The following is an 18,962-nucleotide window of genomic DNA, read 5'->3' on the forward strand; positions in this document are numbered from 1 at the left end:
CCAAACGAAATGGATGTTGGACCATTGATATATACGCAAGTAAATAAATATAAAAGGACTGTGAACGTAGTAGCATCCCATCTTAAAGAAGCCACAGACACACTTGCTTGCAGTACGACGACATTATCGGGTATTGCAATCAATCGCATCATCTGGATCAGCAATGGTTTGCACAGCATCATTATCTGGAGTTGGTAAAGTAGCCGAGAAGGACTCGAAGATAATAATGAGTACCACAAACAAGAGTATCGGCATCATCATCACCATCATCCACATTGTTGTCATCATCAGCATCAATGATGGCAACGACAGCATATTATTGGTCTTAAGAGATTCAACAACACAGCATTTAACATCATTGACATACCAACAGCGCTTAGAAAGCCAGAAAAAAAAAAAAACAAATCAAAACCCCCAATGCAACAATTGCTGGAACGTATGAACAGTTCAGTTGAGTTCCATACTCCATCCATGCCACATTGATCAACTTCAGTGCGACACAAAAATGTCGTCGAGTGCATCATGTCCGATGCTGTGATAACGACAATAAATAATCTTTTGCTCCGGCTCTTCATCCTTTCGCCTCAGCTGTCGCATCTTCGGGTCTGTCTTCACTTTTAGTTCACAAGTTCGATTCGATGAATGAACGTATGAATGATTTACGATGTTTGAAGCGACAGCAATAAAAACAATAACAGCAAAAACAAAACTAGAAAAAAGTTCCATAAATTTTTTTTTACGGAAAATAATTTATTGAACGACAACAAAACCAAAAAAACGAAACAAATTTACAAACAAACTGAAAAGGAAGCATTCATTGCACAACTTGCAACAACAAGTGACAATAAACATTTCATCAGCTTGCGTTGAAGCAAATTCGACCGGTACGACAAAGAATGATGGCAGCAAGAACAACAACAACAACATCATCATCAACTACTATTAAAATTATTATTGCGGACATCAGAAGTCACATGCTGGTTGATTGTATTGGTGACAAACGGCTTCATGTGCCGCAATCTTCCCCCTCAGAAGGAAATCATAACAAAACTTTGTTGATTTCAAAAATGTGATCCTTGTACAGTGGTTTTACCGGCATCACAACAAAATAATTGTTGAGAGAATAGAATGTTTGTTGGCAGAATTACCATCCGAATCAAAATATTGAGCCAGATGATTCGGAGTAGACCGATACATACCACTTTTGAACTTATATCAAACTAGCTGGCCCGGTCCGCGTTGCCGGCCCGTAGTTTTAGTCTTTAATGCAAATTTTGTATAGCATAATATTTCACAAATCTGGCTCATAAAGGTGAACAAATTTTAACATAAATATTGATCCGACTAAATAGAAATAAATACCTATGGAAGGAGGACAAAATAATTTCTGAATAGTCAAAGTTAATTACGCTTTTACACCCATTACCAGAGCACCTCAGATTGCGCTTTAGAGTCCCGAAGAAGTCTATGTTCTTATTCATACTAAAATTCAATGACGAATCAACGCTGCCCATGTTGTTGTCCGCCAATCGGTAGAAATCACTATAGATCGGCGGCCCTGGGGACTATATGAGGACTGTACCAAAATATTTACCTATGTTGACATTTTTCTGTAAGATGGTTCTCTACTCACGAAGTAGCCTAAATACAGCAAAATAGATTGGAAAATGTGGTCAAGACCCTCGAAATAGAAAAGCCAAGATGCCAAAAATGTGGCCAAGACCACGGTCATACCTGAAATCAGGGATACATTCATATGAGGTTTATACCAAAACGTACAATATTCTCTGGGGGGTTACAAATTCAATAGAATACAAAATTTTCTTTTCTGACCACACATTAGATGTGAAAGTGGACTTGGGGATACTCCAATGTGGGGACTTTACTTAAATAAATTCCGATGTGGCAATTATCTGTATGATGGTTCCCTACTCCAGGGTAGCATAAATACAATTTTTAGCCAAATCAATTAATGAATGTGGTCAAGACCAAAATGGGCCCTACTCTGAAAATTTAAAATTTTATGCGAAGAGGTTCTCTACCCACTTAGAAACAAAAATGCCAAATAAGAGCCAAAATATGAAAAAAAGTGGCCAAGACCCCAAAAATAGCTTTAATCATACGATTGTTAAATAAATATGAAATGGGGTTGTACCCTTATCCGTGAGTTATGATCGATATCATGACCTGCAAAAGCGGAAAGAATTTCTGGAAGGATAGAAATCCTTTTCTTATTAAAAGTCCCATTCGCTCTACTATTTTGCACCCTTTAAATTTGGCATTTTACTGATTGCACTCCCAAAGAATTTTGCATTTTGAGCTCTCATTGGACGGATTATTGTCAAATGAAAGAAGTAGGTCCACGCTTTTAAATGAGCCCCATTAGGCTTCTTCGGTCATTTTTGATTGTTTAAATGTGTTCGCATCTTCCAGCTGAACCACGATGTAGGCCCTGGAGTTGAAAGGTAGATGTCAGTTAACATCCTATTTCGCACTTATTTAATTTTTTGTAAAAAATTGTATGTAGTGAAAAATTATTCTTTATTTTGTTCACAACAAATTCACTGAATTCAATATGATAATACAAATTGAAAAAAATTGACAAAAGAAGAATAACAAATTGAAAAATCTTCAACTTGTTCGCTGATTTTTTACAGCAAATGTTTAAAGATCCTTACAAAGTTTGTCAATGGAATGTACTATTATTTTAAAATTCGATTCCATTGAAATTTTTTTTTCGATTTTTTCCCGATTTGAGAATTTTTGCAATGAGATCTCTTTTTCGTGATTTTTTAGCGATTTTGAAAAAGTAATTATCTTTTAACTTTGGTGTGACCGCATTAAATTATTTCGATATCCTCTATTCCGTTTCGCCACCACATAATTCGGTACTACACTTCCATGTAACCCGCCATCAAATTCAGTTCTCAAGAAATCAAGTCAATTTAATAAATTTATATTAATATTCAAATTCAAAAACAAAAAAATACAAAACACTACAAATGTACATTAGAAAAAAGTAAATCAAAATGGAAAAAAATCATGCAAAATAAAACATTACTAATGTACATTTCAAAAGTCAAAATGAAAATGTTAATATATCACATTTTACGCGATTTTTTTGAATAGTGTCCTTTTTGGACAGGAGACAATTCCGAATTTGTATAAATCGTTAAAATCAGTCCAGCAAAAAGGTAGCGTATGTCCCCAATAGAAATATAAGGATGTACAAATTTAGAAGGAATTGTCCTTGAATATTTATCAGAAGTACGAATACATATATTCGAAGTAATATATTTGACTACCATCTTTTCTTCATTCATCAGATTTAATGCAGGCGAGAACATGGATAATATAGATCCTCTCTATTCCGTGGCCTTGCCACAAAGGGTTAAAACTTTTTACATAACACTGTCTGACAAAATTCATTTTTTCCAAAACAATAGAAAAGACTATGGAAGTAGAGCTAAAAATATAAAAATATAAGACACGTACATTGGTGTTAACATCTATGGCAACCAAAATATATTTGAGCCACGATTTATTGGGATCCTTGCATTCTAGGTATATAGTGTCTTCGGCAATGTTGCTGACAAGAATCCAGGCAATGTTTTTGTAAAAAATAACAACCCTCAATCAAGTCATTAAAGTCATCATTAAAGTAAAAAAGTAAAATTTTAAATGTTAATTGAACTCTAACCTAGGTCGGAACTCGGTTAAAATAATAAACACATTTTGGTTTTAAAACAAAGCTTCATCTGTGTTTATGGAAACGATATCGTATATCCCCAATATAACGGCATCTCCCGATATTCGGTGTTTTGATGGTTTTAGCCACATTTTTCAATGGAATTGTCTGGAATTTTACACAAAGAGTTCTTTGTGAGTACTTCACACCCCGAATGAGAAGGTCCACGATATCGTATATCCCCCATATAACGGCACCTCCCGTTATTCGGTATTTTGATGAACTTATCCACATTTTTCAATAGAATTGCCTGAAAATTCTCACAGAAAGTTCCTTGTGAGTAATTTATCCCCTGAAAGAGAATTATCTATATAGGTCCACGATATCGTATAGCCCCCATATAACGGACCCAAGGACGAACCCTATTGGAATTGGAGATAATCGGTAAAAATTTAGATATAGCTCACATAAATATCTTCGTCCGATTTGAGTTTTATTGTGCACCAAACGTGTAATAACGACCAAATTACGCTTGAAAATAAGTATGCCAATTTTGATCGAAATCAGTTCATATATAGCTATAGCTCCCATATATTTTGTTCATCCGATTTATCAAATACGTATCAAATACAGCTCAGATATGCCTTTGCTAAATGTTATCAAGATCGGTTCAGATTTGAGTGTAGCTCCCATATATTTCTTTATCCGATTTCAAGTTAATCGTGCACCAAATGGGTAATACAAGCCCGAATTAAAAAAGCACAAATTTATCGGCCAATTTTATAGAAATCGATTCAGATCAGGATATTCATCTCATATATTAGTTCCTTTGGACTTTAAATTATAACTACAGTCATAGTTGGATGACTTAATTCTCACAAATTCCCCATATAAACTTTTATTTTTTATGTGAAGTTCTACTATATATGTAAAGTGCTGTAGGGTATCATAAAGAACTTTAGGATTTTTACTGGTTATTATTAAAATGCGTGTTCTAGTACGGTTTATGGGCTGATGGCATAATTGGACCGTACTTCTTCAAAGATGGTGCAAATCGCAAAGTACCATGACTTGGTATGTGATTTTAACAAAACGGTCTCGCATGCCAAAATGCAAGCGCAGCACGTGAGTTCCGTGAACATTTTATTTCACTTTCCCGTCCGGTCAATTGGCCGCCTAGATCGTGGTAAATAACCTTTAGACTATTTTTTGTCGGGCTATGGTAAAGCTCACCGACAAGCCCACTTCAATTCAAGCATCGAAAGACAACATTGATTCATTTAATCGAGAGTTATCGGTCAAAATGTTGTAAGGAGTATGTCGGATAAACTATTTGCGGCGCAGTAGGGGTCAGTGTTGCATGAAATAATCTTCAAACAGTTTATATTTTTTTACCTTTCCTATAGCTCTTTAAAAATCACCCTTTATTTCATTGGAATCAAAAAATTCAACTTGATGGTTTTTTAACACGAACTCGCCCAGATTCTGTGTTCCGTAAATTTGTCAATTGTAGGAGAAGCAGTTAATCTCGACAAAATTAAGGATATTACAGCAAATCTAACATATTAATTTTAAATAGAACATATCGATATTTTAATTATTCCAATCAGATTTTTAAAACAAATAAACCGCAGAGGATTTTTCCTTTAATATTTAAAGTGAGCATCTGCCAGAAAAAACGATGGACATGAATAACTATGACTACAATTGTAATAAATGAAAAAGTAATATACATTTTTATAGACTATATATCAGTTTGTTACATTGCTTACATAATTTGATTTATGCTTATAATGAATGTTCTTATCACAAATATGTACGTGGCATCAAAAGTGGATATTTAGTTTGGAGAATACCGAATGAAAATAAAATCAGCCCATTACTATGATATGTTAATTCTTGAATGTTCTGATCCTAAAGTTCTTACAAAGTTTTGCATAGGGCCAGGGTTAGAATCGCAATAGAATCCTATGATCGCAAAATTTTAGGGGATATATTGGACCGACAACAAAATTGTTACCCGACTTTAGTAATGAGATTCTCTACATGATTAAATACCGAGTTTGGAGCAATTGATGGAATGCACTCAAAGTCCTCCAATAATAAGATATAATAAGATATTCATCCATGTCTCTTGAGCATTGTTTATATATTTAAACGTTTATAATAACATTTTTCTCTTACATCCACTTCAGTCATAATCTTGGCCATGGTGTAGAATCACGGTGTGATAACTCATAAACAACACGTCATAACACACGCACTTCGATATGCCCAACATGATTTGGTTGGCAAAAAATGGTCATAAATGTTAAATGCGCATACAAGTTACCCAAATTGGTTTGAAAAGAAAACGACTTTTGCGAATGACAATTCCACAACAAATACACACATGCCATCATTGGACGGGCCAACCAACCATCCATCCAGCCAGCCAAGCAGACCAAAACAAAAATGCAAGAATAAAAATAAATATTGCCATGTACAAGAACCTTATTCCATTTCTCGTTATGCATTCGGAAAATGTCAATGTAAATTCCCATCACATGCTTTAAAGCATTGAGACGTGATTCTCTCATCTTGGAAATGCGTCTGCACCCAACAATTCTCAGCATTCAGTCGGCATAGAATCATCATCAGCCAGCCACCCAAAGCTTGTGAACACCATTCTTGGGTAGTTTGTTTTAAATTGATTCGTGTGATATAAATCGATCGTATTCTCACTCTCATCATTGGCATGTCACATATAAGGAGCAAGGAGCTATTCCTTCCATGGCCAGAGTTACTTGGCCAATGGACAGGAAACAGATCAACTATATGAGCACTGTGTTACCGGCAATGCAACCGTCTACAGAATCGCTGAATGCATGACGGCGTTGAATTTTTTCTCATCGTTTGCCTGGCCCCTTCACATTGCTCCAGCTCTTTTTGTGGCAACTATTTGTTATTCCATGCATGTGCTTGTCAAAATATGCCTGATGGAATTATGACAGATCATCATTATAGTGATGATATATGAGCAGAAATTATCAAATGTTGACCAAAACCACGACCACGAGTGCCAGTCAAGCCGCCAATATGTCCATATGCTCCTATGACTCCTTCCTGGCTATTGTCAATGGCACAGCCAGTGATGACAGTGACACAAAAAAAAGTAAGAAGAAGCAAAAAGAGCAGCAGCAACAGCACCAAGAGCATTGTAGAAAAAAAAGAAAAACCCAACGGATGATGATAAAGAAGATGATGTGTTCTTGACAAACAAGTTGGAAAAATATTTAATGAATTGGTTACTACATATTGATGTTTAGTTATGGTATGGAGCCGCAACATTGGCGAAGACAACACTAACAACAAGAACATGCAACATACGTACATACATATATAACAACAGCAGCATCCACATTACCACTACTGCAGAAGTCTAATACACATAAGATGCTGGTAGACTTGAGTAACATGGATGGCAGCCTTGGGCACCACAATAGAGGGTAATGCTTGTAATGCAATTATGTGAAATTGAATACTTGAATTGTGTGAATATTTAAGTTCTTTTGTAAGGAAATTCCTAAACGGAATATAAAAAAAATTATAAATATAAAAATAGCTCGTTATTACTATTCTGGGATATATATTAACAATGGAATATAATGTAGTTGCAATGTTTTTCTGTTAGGTACAATACAGGGATAAACAAGTAAAAAAGCTGTTTTAATACCCTCCACCATTTGGCACAAATTTGGCAATTTTCAAAAAAAATAAATAAATAAATAAAATCAGTTAAAAATCCTGTTAAAATCTTAAAAATACCGAATGCCTATATGACGACGTGGACCTAAATAGGCAACTATTGTCATAAGTTATTACAATATTTAAATGAGAAACTTGAAGGAAAATCTGTTTATAATGTAGCTAAAATCATAAAAATACCGAATATCGGGGGGTACGGTATATGGGGGCTATATGAAGACGTGGACCTTCACAGATAATTTTCTGCCTTAGGCTGTAGTATCTATTTCGAACTTCAAATACCTAATTTGAAACAAACAAAATGATCGTGTTTACTTGCCAAAGAGGTCAGCTGAAAATATGCACCTTCGGTTGGCCACCAAAACTCAAGCGCCGACCATGGTAATGGTGTGGGCCGCCATAATAGCCGATGGTCGCTCTCCGCTCCTATTAATCGACCGTGGCATCAGAATAAATGCCAAATATTATCGCGGAAATATTCTGGAGAGTGTATTAAAGCCTTGGGCACGCAAGCATTTTGTCCGCAGACCTTGAACATTCCAACAAGACTCAGCACCATCACGCGCCACCCAAAAATGGTTACAAAATGAGGTTCCTCATTTCATTTCCAGCGCACAATGGCCACCAAAATCTCCGGATATCAATCCGATGGACTATTGTGTATGGAATATTTTGATTGGCACTAAAAAATATCAAAGTGTCGATCACCTCAAGCAAGCGCTTCACCGGGAATGGGCCAAAATACCTATGCTTATATTAACGTCCTCTTTGTTTCGGTAGGGTGTAAAAAATATTTCAAAATGTACAATTCAATATTGAAAGTCAAATTAAAAAATTTCATGCTATAACAAATATAATAAAAAACAAGTAAGCAAAGGCTACAGTCGAGCGGGGTGGACCGTTGAATACCCTACAACACTATAATAAACGATACAGTTTATATAGGCGAAATACTCGAAAGAATTCCACAAGATATTGTGACAAATAATAAAAGAAAACCGTCAGGTTTCGTTCTCTAATGTTCAAATAATAGCAACTTAAACTAATTTGCTCATTTCCAATTTATTGGTAGATGTTGCACTTAAATGGTCTTCCTAGATCTGGAATATATTCCCCAAAGATTTCCCCAATATTTCTGACTGAAACGCATCTATATGAGATACAGACATTTGACTATATTCTTCAACGAAATCAGCGTTAACGAAATAGTCGGAAGTGCGTCTTTCCTGTATTTGTGATTTCTCCAAAAAGTCACTGGAATGGACATTTTCGTATTTTGTCTACAAAAGTTGGCAAACTCCTTCACACATTGAATATTTTTGGATGGCCATCCAAAACTGCTTGGCTTTTGCAATGTCCTGTAACCCCCATTCAAATGTGCGTGAGGATCGGGCGATAATTATGACCTCCTGACAATTTTGCAGTTTTATAAATATATGGCGATCATCTCCAAAAAGAGGAGGCTTCTATTCTGACCCTCATCTTATCCCCATGCAAAATTTCTTAAAGATCGGGCCATAAATGCGATCTGTATATGATATCCTAACGACTTAGTTTTGTTAGCTGTAGAAATATTACCAAATGTTTAATTCAAAATGAAAATATGCCAAAATAAATATGACAAAATTGAAAAAATATGAGAAAATTTTACAAAATCAATATTTTCATATTTAGAGAGATATTTTTATGCAATTTTTTTGACGTTTTTTCTTTCCTGCCAAGAGGCCATTTTGAATTACTGAGAACTGTCGAAATCAGTTCAGCCGTTCTCGACATATATGAGATCTTTCAAGCATATCTTCTTTGATAGACATATATATAGCATATATTTGCTATATATTCGATTTTTTGGATGTTAACATCAATGTAAAGATCAGAAGTAACCTTGACATGGCTTTGTGATTTCGCCGGGATTTAAAATATTGAATTGAAAAATGAATGAAAAATTTTGAATTTTTTCTACAAAAAAAAAATGGTCTATTTTACCCGCTAAATATTATCCGATGACCACCCAAATTGGTAGGCTTCTTCCCCGCCCTAAACTCTAGGTACATGAGAAATTCCGCGTTGATAGGTCTATAATTGCGACCTGTATAGCTACTGCAAAATCCGATATTTTTTCAGTATTTGGTCCATTTCAACCCCTAAACATTTGGCAATCATAGGGTTCTATTCTGACCCTAGCCCCACCTCCATTCTAAATTTCGTGAAGATCGGGCCATAATTGCGACCTGTAGAGCGATTACAAATTAACATGGACAGACGGACGGACGGACATACATAGCTAGATCGACTCAGCTCGGCGAGATAGAAAGATCCATATATACTTTCCTATGTGGGAAATCAATATTTCGTGGTGTTACATAATTTTTGGCCCAATCAAACTTATAATACCCCCAACACATAGTGTTGTAGGGTATAATAAATAACATATTTTACGAGATTTTATTTATTTATTTATTTTTTTTTTTTTTTGGATTTTAGCCTTTACTGCAAATGTGAGAATTGTCAAAATCAGTCCAGCCGTTGTTAAGTTATATGTGTAATAACTAATATAATTTCCTTTTAAATATGCATTGCACATATTTAGCTATACATTAGCAATGTAAAAATATTGGTGGCGTAATGGAAATCTTGGTATGTTTTATACAAAAGTTATGATTCTTTTCACCCTCTAATCACAAAGGAGTATTTGATCAGATTTCTGAATTATTACAAAAGATGTGCACATATAATAAATTAGTCTTGATATTTTTTCATAAGCTCATCCTGCACATAATACCCCAACACATAGTTTTGTAGGGTGTAATAAAAAATGTACGTTGAATTGTAAGTCAAATTGAAAATATCTTATGCGATACATAAATGACAAAAAATGTCACAAAATGTAACAAAAAATATTCACTTTTTTATTTCAACATTTTTGTGCGATTCTTTAAATGATATTTTCTTCTGTCGAGAGGCCATTCTGAATTGGTGAAAATTGTCAAAATAGCTCCAACAGTTCTAGAAATATCAACGTTGTAACTAACACCCCTTCTTGACTATCATTATCAATACAAAAATCAAAAGTAAGCTTAACGTGTATTCGTAGTTTCGCCGGGATTAAAAATCTTCGCAGTTTAATAGATATGTTTGCATTTTTGTATACAAAAGATATGTTCCATTTTACACTCTGAATATTGTCCGATGTTTTTTGACAGCAATCTTAGTTGTCAGATGGGCTTACTGGCCGACCTTGTAAAGGTCATGACTTGTAGTAGAATAATTGTTTTTGTTTATATTTGTATTTTTCCATCAGATTTGACATTTGCAGTTTAAAATTGAAGTTGTTCGAATATTCATTTCAAATGTTTATTTTTTTTTTCTTGCGTTTTCATGGTTTGTATATTATTTTTCAAACAAAAGTCGCTGCATTACAATGGTTAAAATGAGAAAAAAACTCATAAAAACAAATTAAGGAAGGACCTAACAGTATATACAGTTGTTACAGTTGTTAATGCCCTGTATTTTCATTCGCCACTCTCAGAACATACCTAATATGCCTGAATTTCTTCTTCTTCATTTATAGATTAGATACATTTTTATGCGTAAAAAGTTGATCTTAAAAAAAGCTAATGGCACTTACCTGATTTGCCGTCGGATATCCACAATCAATTTGATAAGATGACATAATGATATACAATTTTTATTTTCTTTTTAATTATCACTACAAATTATTTATACTGCAGGCGGCAGAACATTGCTGTCGAGGTAATACTATAAGAAAAATGTCAATTAAAAATCGTTGTGATGATGATGAAGCTTGATGTTTGTTTATTGAATATATTAGCAGTAGCACATTGATTTTTGTATGATGAGTTTCCGATACTCATTTTATAGCTGTTTTATTTCGTTTCAAATATGTTCGAGTGAAATTTGACACTTTTCACTGGAAATAATAACCAAAAGCAAAACCTATTGTCATTTTGGAGACTGGCTGACAGAGGATTATTTGCATATTATGATTGTTTTTTTTTTTTGCTGCTTATATGACTCTATTTGTATGTGTGTGTGTTTTTTTAATCAAAACGTCAAACGGTAGCCCAAGTAGGAAAAAGCAAATTGGCTAAAGAATTTTTGTAAAAATCAAGCAAACATTAGAAAAAAAAGAAAACATCACAGGCCAGACAGTCGACGCAAAAAAACAAGAAACCGACAAATGTCAAAGCAAATTGTAACACCGACATCTACTAATAACTTGACACTTGTTTGACATTTCAAAGGTCAAACTAGATGTGTGTGATGTGCGTTAATGTTATTGTTATTTTGTTATGCTGCTAAAAGGGCTTGTCATAATAGGAACGACACACGTTATTCGACAAGCCGGTCTTTGGCCTGAGTCTTAAGACTTCTAACTAGAATAGGTGTTACGTACATTTTAACCCCAATAGTGGTATATGTAACCTCGATTTTCTTTCATAGACAAGGTCAAGATTATTTTTTATTTTATTTGTCTTTTCGATGGCATTAAGTTATTTATCGCATCGTTGTTTTATGTTTTTTTTTTAATTAATGCATTTATTTCAAGTACCGACGGCTATTTTGCACTTGCATTTATGTTGCGTTACGTATGCAGGTATTTGGTTTTAATTCGTTTCGACATACGGCAATCCGGTTGCCCGTTCTAGTGCGTTGTACGGATTTAGTCGGCTAAAGTAGCGACAATAAACATACCACCAAATGTCTAGCTGAGGCGCACGTGTGTATGTGTGGTTGTGTATCTGTATAAATGAGAGTATCGCCGTAAACGAGAGCTAGTGTGTACGCCTAATATCCGGTAGGTATTTTGCTAGTTCGTCTTTACGAATCCTATAAGAAGATCACTTGGCCACCATCGCCGTCGCCACTACTGCCATCTACGTTTGGTCTATGTTCCATGTGCGTAAATCCAATTTGATTCTAGTTTATCTTATGGGTTGCGTCTTTTCTTGTAATTCGTATTGGAGAAGACTTGAGTGGTGTGTATTGTATGTTTCCTCTTCTCTCCTACATTGCAATTGGAGCTGATAGTTGCTGTTGTTGTTGATTTTCCTATTTGTCGGTTTCCTGTTTAAGTAAACTGACTGGTTTGCCGCTGCTAAACGACAAAGACGACGGACGACGGTATGAAAACTCAAACTTGTTTTTGCGTGCCTTCTCTTGCTTTGATGCGCGCGTTTTAACGTTCGAGCACAAACTAGTTGTGAGCTGTCGTAAGGTTGTGAGCAACGCCGTCCATGCACCAGAAGAGTACAGCACTATAAGTCCCATGTCACATTTCACGAAAATAAAATCAAACAAAGCAGTGGTACGAAGAAAAAACAACAACAACAAAATAAAAACCGAGAACAACACATACACACATATATATTTAACAATTCACATACTTGTGTTGTGCAAGCTCAATAAACCGACCAACTACTTTTATTTTCCATTGGTTGTCCATGAAGAAGAAAGAGATAGAACTATGCATTAAAGCACAAAAGGTGGTTGTTTTTGTTGCTGTTGGAAACAGAAATGCCATTAATCATAAAACTCGTTACAATTATGTTGCATGCACACGCTTTGTGTAACCAACACTAGAGGGGGTTATCAAAAATATGTTTCTTTATTTCTCTTTCTAACGCACATGGCCATATTCGCCTCTCCAACGAGACCCATGTAACGCCTATGACCCACTGAAGTATTAAAACAGTAGCGCCGCCAAAAAACGAAACGGTCAAACATGGAACTAAGTAACTAGTTACTCGTTATTGTTCACATTGCACTCGACAAATAAATATTATTCACTCTCTGCCTTCTCATTCTACTATTTCCATTTCATTTACTCTCCCATTTGCTTGGGAACTTAGAGTGCTAATGCAATTGGAAATTTTCTTATGGGTATTCTAGTTAGATTTTTCCATGTTAAGGGGAAAACTACCTCTCTCAGTGAATGAATTTTGTCTCTTGTGCGGACTGGACTAGTTCTTGGCTTATTGGAAAAGCAGCAATTCGATGGTTGTGTTTCAATGGCTTTCTTCATTTTTATCTTACAATACAATACCTATATAGGTAGGTTTTTTACGTGTTTTTCTCTTTATTGAATATTGTCTCATTGGGAGGCGTTGTGGGATGGAATAGTCTTTTTCTTTTATCATAGTATTTTGGTTTGTTTATTCACATTTGCGTAACTTCCATGCCATTTTCCTCATGGAAGCACAAATTCTAAACGCATACATGTATACACGTGCATACATCTACAATTCTAATATAAACATTTTTCTTTAGTGTCAAAATACACGTTTAATTATTTTGTTCAGCAAGAGAACTCTTACGGAATTTTAATTGGATTTATGTATTGTTTTGTTTTGTGCATTTTAAATCCAATTATAATTGTTTTTTTTTTTTTTTTTTTTTTGGATGGCATATATATACCTTTGTTGCTACTGTAAGAAAAGAGAGAATTATATATGTACCTTATTTATGGGATTTTAATATTGCTATTGTTAAGTTATTTAATTAAGCTATTAAATGTAGCAGTAAATTTGATAGACTTCCATTGAACTCCTGCAAATGAACCGGTGTAATCATTGTATTAGGTGGAACCACTTACATTATAGGGTAATTTTACTTATCTTCAAAATCTCACTGTTTCGGACGAAAAAGTGCTATTATTCCACAAAAATTTGCTATATTTTGAAATTCTGTAAACTTTGGATATAAGACTTTTTTAAGATAGTTTTAAATAAATAAAGAAATAAAGTAAAATAACGATATTTCCATTAAGCGATCGATGCCACTTTCCAAGTCCCACGGACGTACACAGATATGCAAATCGAAACCATCTCCAAGCAGCGAACGTCCCTGGTCAAATTTAATGCAACCCATAATATTCGTAAGATTGCACAATTTGTATTAATTGAATTTATGAGCGATTTTTTACCCCAAATAGATAGAATTTAAACAAAAAATAATAATTTCAAATTATAATGCAAACAAGTTAAAAAGCAGTAAGTTCGGCCGGGCCGAACTTTGAATACCCTCCACCATTTGGAACAAATTTAAAAATTTTCAAAAAAAAAAAATCGTTAAAAGTTCTATTAAAATCTTAAAAATACCAAACATAGCCGTTATATTGGGGTCCATAAGACGTGGACCTACATAGGCATTGTTTGTCATAAGCCATTACCATATTCAAATTCGAAACATGAAATAAACGGTGAATAATATAGCCAAAAGCATCAAAATACCGTATATAGGGAGGTACCGTTATATCGATGCGATACGAAGAAGTGAACCTGCAAAGACAATTTTCTGCCACAGGTTGTAGCATCCACGAACTTCAAATATAACATCTCAAACAATTTCGGTGTGTATTGTACCTAAAATCGTCAAAATACCGAATATAGGGAGGTACTGACATATGGGGCCTTACGAAGACATGGACCTGCATAGACAATTTTCTGTCACAGACTGTAGTTCCCATTATGAACTCTAAATACGTAATTTGAAACTACTCCGGTGAATAATGACGCTAAAATTATCAAGATACCGAACATTGGGAGGTACCGTTATATTGGGGCTATACTAAGACGTGGATCTGCATAGACAATTTTCTGTCATAGGTTGAAGTATTCATTACGAACTTCAAATACGAAATTTATCCGGTGAATAATGTCGCTAAAATCATCAAAATACGGAATGTCAAGAGGTACCGTTATATGGGGGCTATACTAAGACGTGGACCTGCACAGACAATTTTCTGTCATAGGTTGGAGTATCCATTTCGAACTTCAAATACCAAAGTTGGAATAATTCCGGTGAATAATGTGGCTAAAATCATCAAAATACCGCTTGTCGAGAGCTACCGTTATATGGGTGCTATATCAAAACGTGGATCTAAACAGCCCATTTACGAACTTAACCAAAATAAACATGTGTTCAAAATTTTAGCCTTCTATCTCAATTCGTTCGAAAGATAGCGTGACTACAACAGACAGACAGACGGATACACAGACAGAAAGACATCGCTAAATCGACTTAGAATTTTAAGCTGATCAAGAATATATATACGTTGTTGGGTCTGACATTAGTATTTCGAGAAGTTACAAACGGAATGACAAAGTTAATAAACCCTCCATAGGATGGTGGAGGGTATAATAATTTCAATATACATGGGAAATACCTATGATAAATTCATACAATTTTCTGTCAAAAAATAATAATAATAAAATACATAAATAAATAAATTAAATGTGTAAATAAGCATTTGTATTGTATTTTTCTTACCTAGTAAAAAACAAGTAAGCAAAGGCTATAGTCGTGCGGTGCCGACCATATGATACCCTACAACACTAAAACATGTTCAAATCCCCTTATGTCCAAATCGTTTTTGAAGTAATGCCATACAGCCCTGCACAAATGTTACGTTTGGTTTTTGACCGGGGGACATGCCCTGTATTTCTTTCTTCGTGCTGATAGGTATTCAAATTCTAGACTTAAAGGGCTAAGTACATAAGAAGCTTGAAGTCATATTAATGTCAAATTATAATGAAATAATGAAAAACGACGGCTGGATTTTAGTGCGGCTCTGTAATCCCTTTGTGAAATGTCACAAAATATGCCAAGCCATGACTTCAAGCTTCTTATGTACTTAGCCCTTAACTTTTTAACTCTCTACTTATGCAAAATTCCGTATCGATTGGTTTTCAATTATGACCTGTAGAGCGACAGCAAAATCAGGAAATTTTTAATTTTTGATTTAAAATCTGGCCTTCACCCTACCCCCATGAAAAATTCCGAAATTGCGACCTGTATATAATACCCTCAATGCGTAGTGTTGTAGGTTGTAAAATAAACCAAAAAAAAAAAAATATTAATTTCAAAATTGTAAGTCAAATTGAAAAATCACATACGATAAAAAAAAAACAAGTAAGCAAATGCTATAGCCGTGCGGGGCCGATCATGTGATACCCTTCAACACCACAATATCTTGGAAACCCCATTTTGGAAGACTTTGTCTTTGAAATAATAATGATTGATGTTACCCTTAGCCAATATTTAAGCAATTCGTCGTGTTTTTCAAAACCATTTCACACGAAAGTTGTGTTACATTTTACAGCTAAATATAATCCAATGGTAATACAAATGCTAGATTTCTTCCCTCTCTTCTGATGCGAAATTCTGATTAGTTTTCAATTGTGGTCTATAGAGCGACTACAAAATTAGTCAAATTTAAATTATTTTAGTCCATTTTAACCCCTAAATGCACATCTTAAGAACAATAGGCTTTAATTTTGACCCTAAACCTACCCCCATGCAAAATTTCGCGAGGATCGGACGATAATTTCGACATGTATTTAAGGCCCTTAAAAATTGTAAGACAAGTTAAAAAACAAAAAATATGACAACAATTGTGAAAAATTGAACAAAAGATATTCACTTTTTATTGGTACATTTTTCCGCGATTTTCTTAGATTTTAGCCTTTTCTGGCAAGAGACCATTCCGAATTAATGGGAATTGTGAAAATCGGCCCAGCGGTTCTCGACTTATAAACATAATAAATAAGATCTATTTCTTTTACATATATACTTTACATATATATCAAATAACTTGGCTATGAAAACTACTGTAATGGTCAGAAGTAACCTCTTAATGTATAAGTTATTTGGCAGTGATTAAAAATATTCGCGGTTTGGGGAAAATTTGGTATATTTTTACATAAAATTTATATTTTTTTACCCGCTAAATATTGTCCGATGACCGTACCAATTGGTATTCTTCTGCCCAGCCCTAAACTCTAACTTCATTCTGCATCGATTGGTCTGTAATTGTTGCCTGTAGAGTAACAGGAAATTCTGGAAATTAACGATCATCTTCCAAAACAATTGGCTTATATCTGACCATTTTTCGTGAGGATCGGACCATATTGCTACCTGTAGGGTGATTACAAATTAACATGGTCGGACATACATAGCTAGATCCATATATAGTTTCCTATGTCGGTGACCAATTCTTCGAAGTGTTACATATTTTTTGGCCCAATCAAACAAGTACAAGTACAAGTATAAACAAGTTCAGCTCCTCTCCTACACGTATATCAAATTTAATAGCATTTAATACTTTCTGTACGTATTATATTACGACTTCCTATGAATTTATACCATTTATTTACAATTTTAGTTATTTCTACACTCTATATCAAATTTACTACACGTTACAGTAGGAATTTCCAAATTCAACATCTTATCTAAACGCTGGTATTCACAGTTTTTCCAATACCAAAATTCATAATACCACAATGCCCACGCTGTATGCTAAATTTAGTACCACTTTGTACTTCTCTTTACTAAATTTTTACATTCCCCCCTTTTTGATTTACCCTAAATAAATTGTACATTTCTAAAACCACCTATTTATATCAACCCTACTTACTAAACACGATTTTCATACGAAAGTTCTTACTTTACCTTTTTCACTTTTTGTTTGAATTTCAATAACCATAATTGATTAACCAATCCCACACAACATCAATAACTCTCAATATAAATTTCAGATTTTCAGCTATATCTCTCCCTTAAGACTATTTTGTACATTTTGTATATTCGGTACGTTTTTGAAATTTTAAAAATTTAAATTTAAATTTTTTGAAAATTTAAATTTAGACCAATATTCAATAGGGTTCGATTTTGGGCTAGACAAATGATTTGCGTGAAATTTTATCTGAATCGGACTATAGATGTGACCTACATGTTGTTCACGAAAATACATGGAATGTGATTCTATGAAGATCATCAATAGTAATTATGGGACTATCTCGCTTCCTTTTCCGTGTTACTAACAAATGCACAAAGATATAATGCCCTGACCACAGTGTTGTATAGGGGGTAACAATTTTACCTTAAATCTCAAATTGGGTTGGAAATTGTGTGTAGAACATTTTAATATCATCAAAAAATAGAAGGTATCGTTATATGGAGGTTTCAACTAAACGTGGGGCAGTATAGTTACATACTTTGGAAATCATATCGGAAGGATCCAACTCGCAAAAAATACCTTTTCCATATAAAATATACAAAAATTACAGAAAAGTAGCCCTGCGTACTCCTTTTGTTCATCGTAACCCATATTAGAAATATTCGCCTCAGAATATAATACAAACTTTCTTCGAAAAGCCCTACCCAACCGAATGTGGGCTGGCGTTTTAGCAAAAAACATTGGCAAACTCCACTCATAGCCCTACGTATCGTTATAGGCACACATTCGGCATGCATATCTTTCCAAGTCAATTAAACAATCCATCGTTTTATCAATGTGCACTGCTGATGAGTCGCTCAACTTGAGATATATTTGTGATCATTTCACACTGTGTCCTCTGTCCACATTCATTCATTGCTTCTTTTAATGGGTTGGAGTGTAGATAAAGAAACCTGGTATTTTTTTTTTTTTTTGTTTTCGCCACAAGCCAGGTTTGGAATGTATGCAACGTCTTCTCTCAAACCAGATCCTCCGAAAAATGCTGAT

At 34.4% G+C, this 18,962-nt stretch overlaps 1 protein-coding gene across 1 annotated transcript in view; it reads right to left on the reverse strand.

Annotated features, from left to right (window-relative positions):
- Positions 1 to 12,635, reverse strand: part of LOC105261815 (homeobox protein caupolican-like) — a 196,892-nt gene extending 184,257 nt beyond the window's left edge. The window contains exons 1-2 of the mRNA XM_059124440.1: positions 11,853 to 12,635; positions 11,064 to 11,194 (exon numbers count right to left, since the gene is read on the reverse strand). Coding sequence (XP_058980423.1) covers positions 11,064 to 11,108 — 45 coding nt within the window. The 5' untranslated portion in view covers positions 11,109 to 11,194; positions 11,853 to 12,635. The remainder of the gene's footprint in view (positions 1 to 11,063; positions 11,195 to 11,852) is intronic.
- Positions 12,636 to 18,962: the final 6,327 nt, after the last annotated feature.

The sequence above is a fragment of the Musca domestica genome, unplaced genomic scaffold (genome assembly GCF_030504385.1).
Source record: "Musca domestica strain aabys unplaced genomic scaffold, Musca_domestica.polishedcontigs.V.1.1 29, whole genome shotgun sequence".
NCBI lineage: Eukaryota > Metazoa > Arthropoda > Insecta > Diptera > Muscidae > Musca > Musca domestica.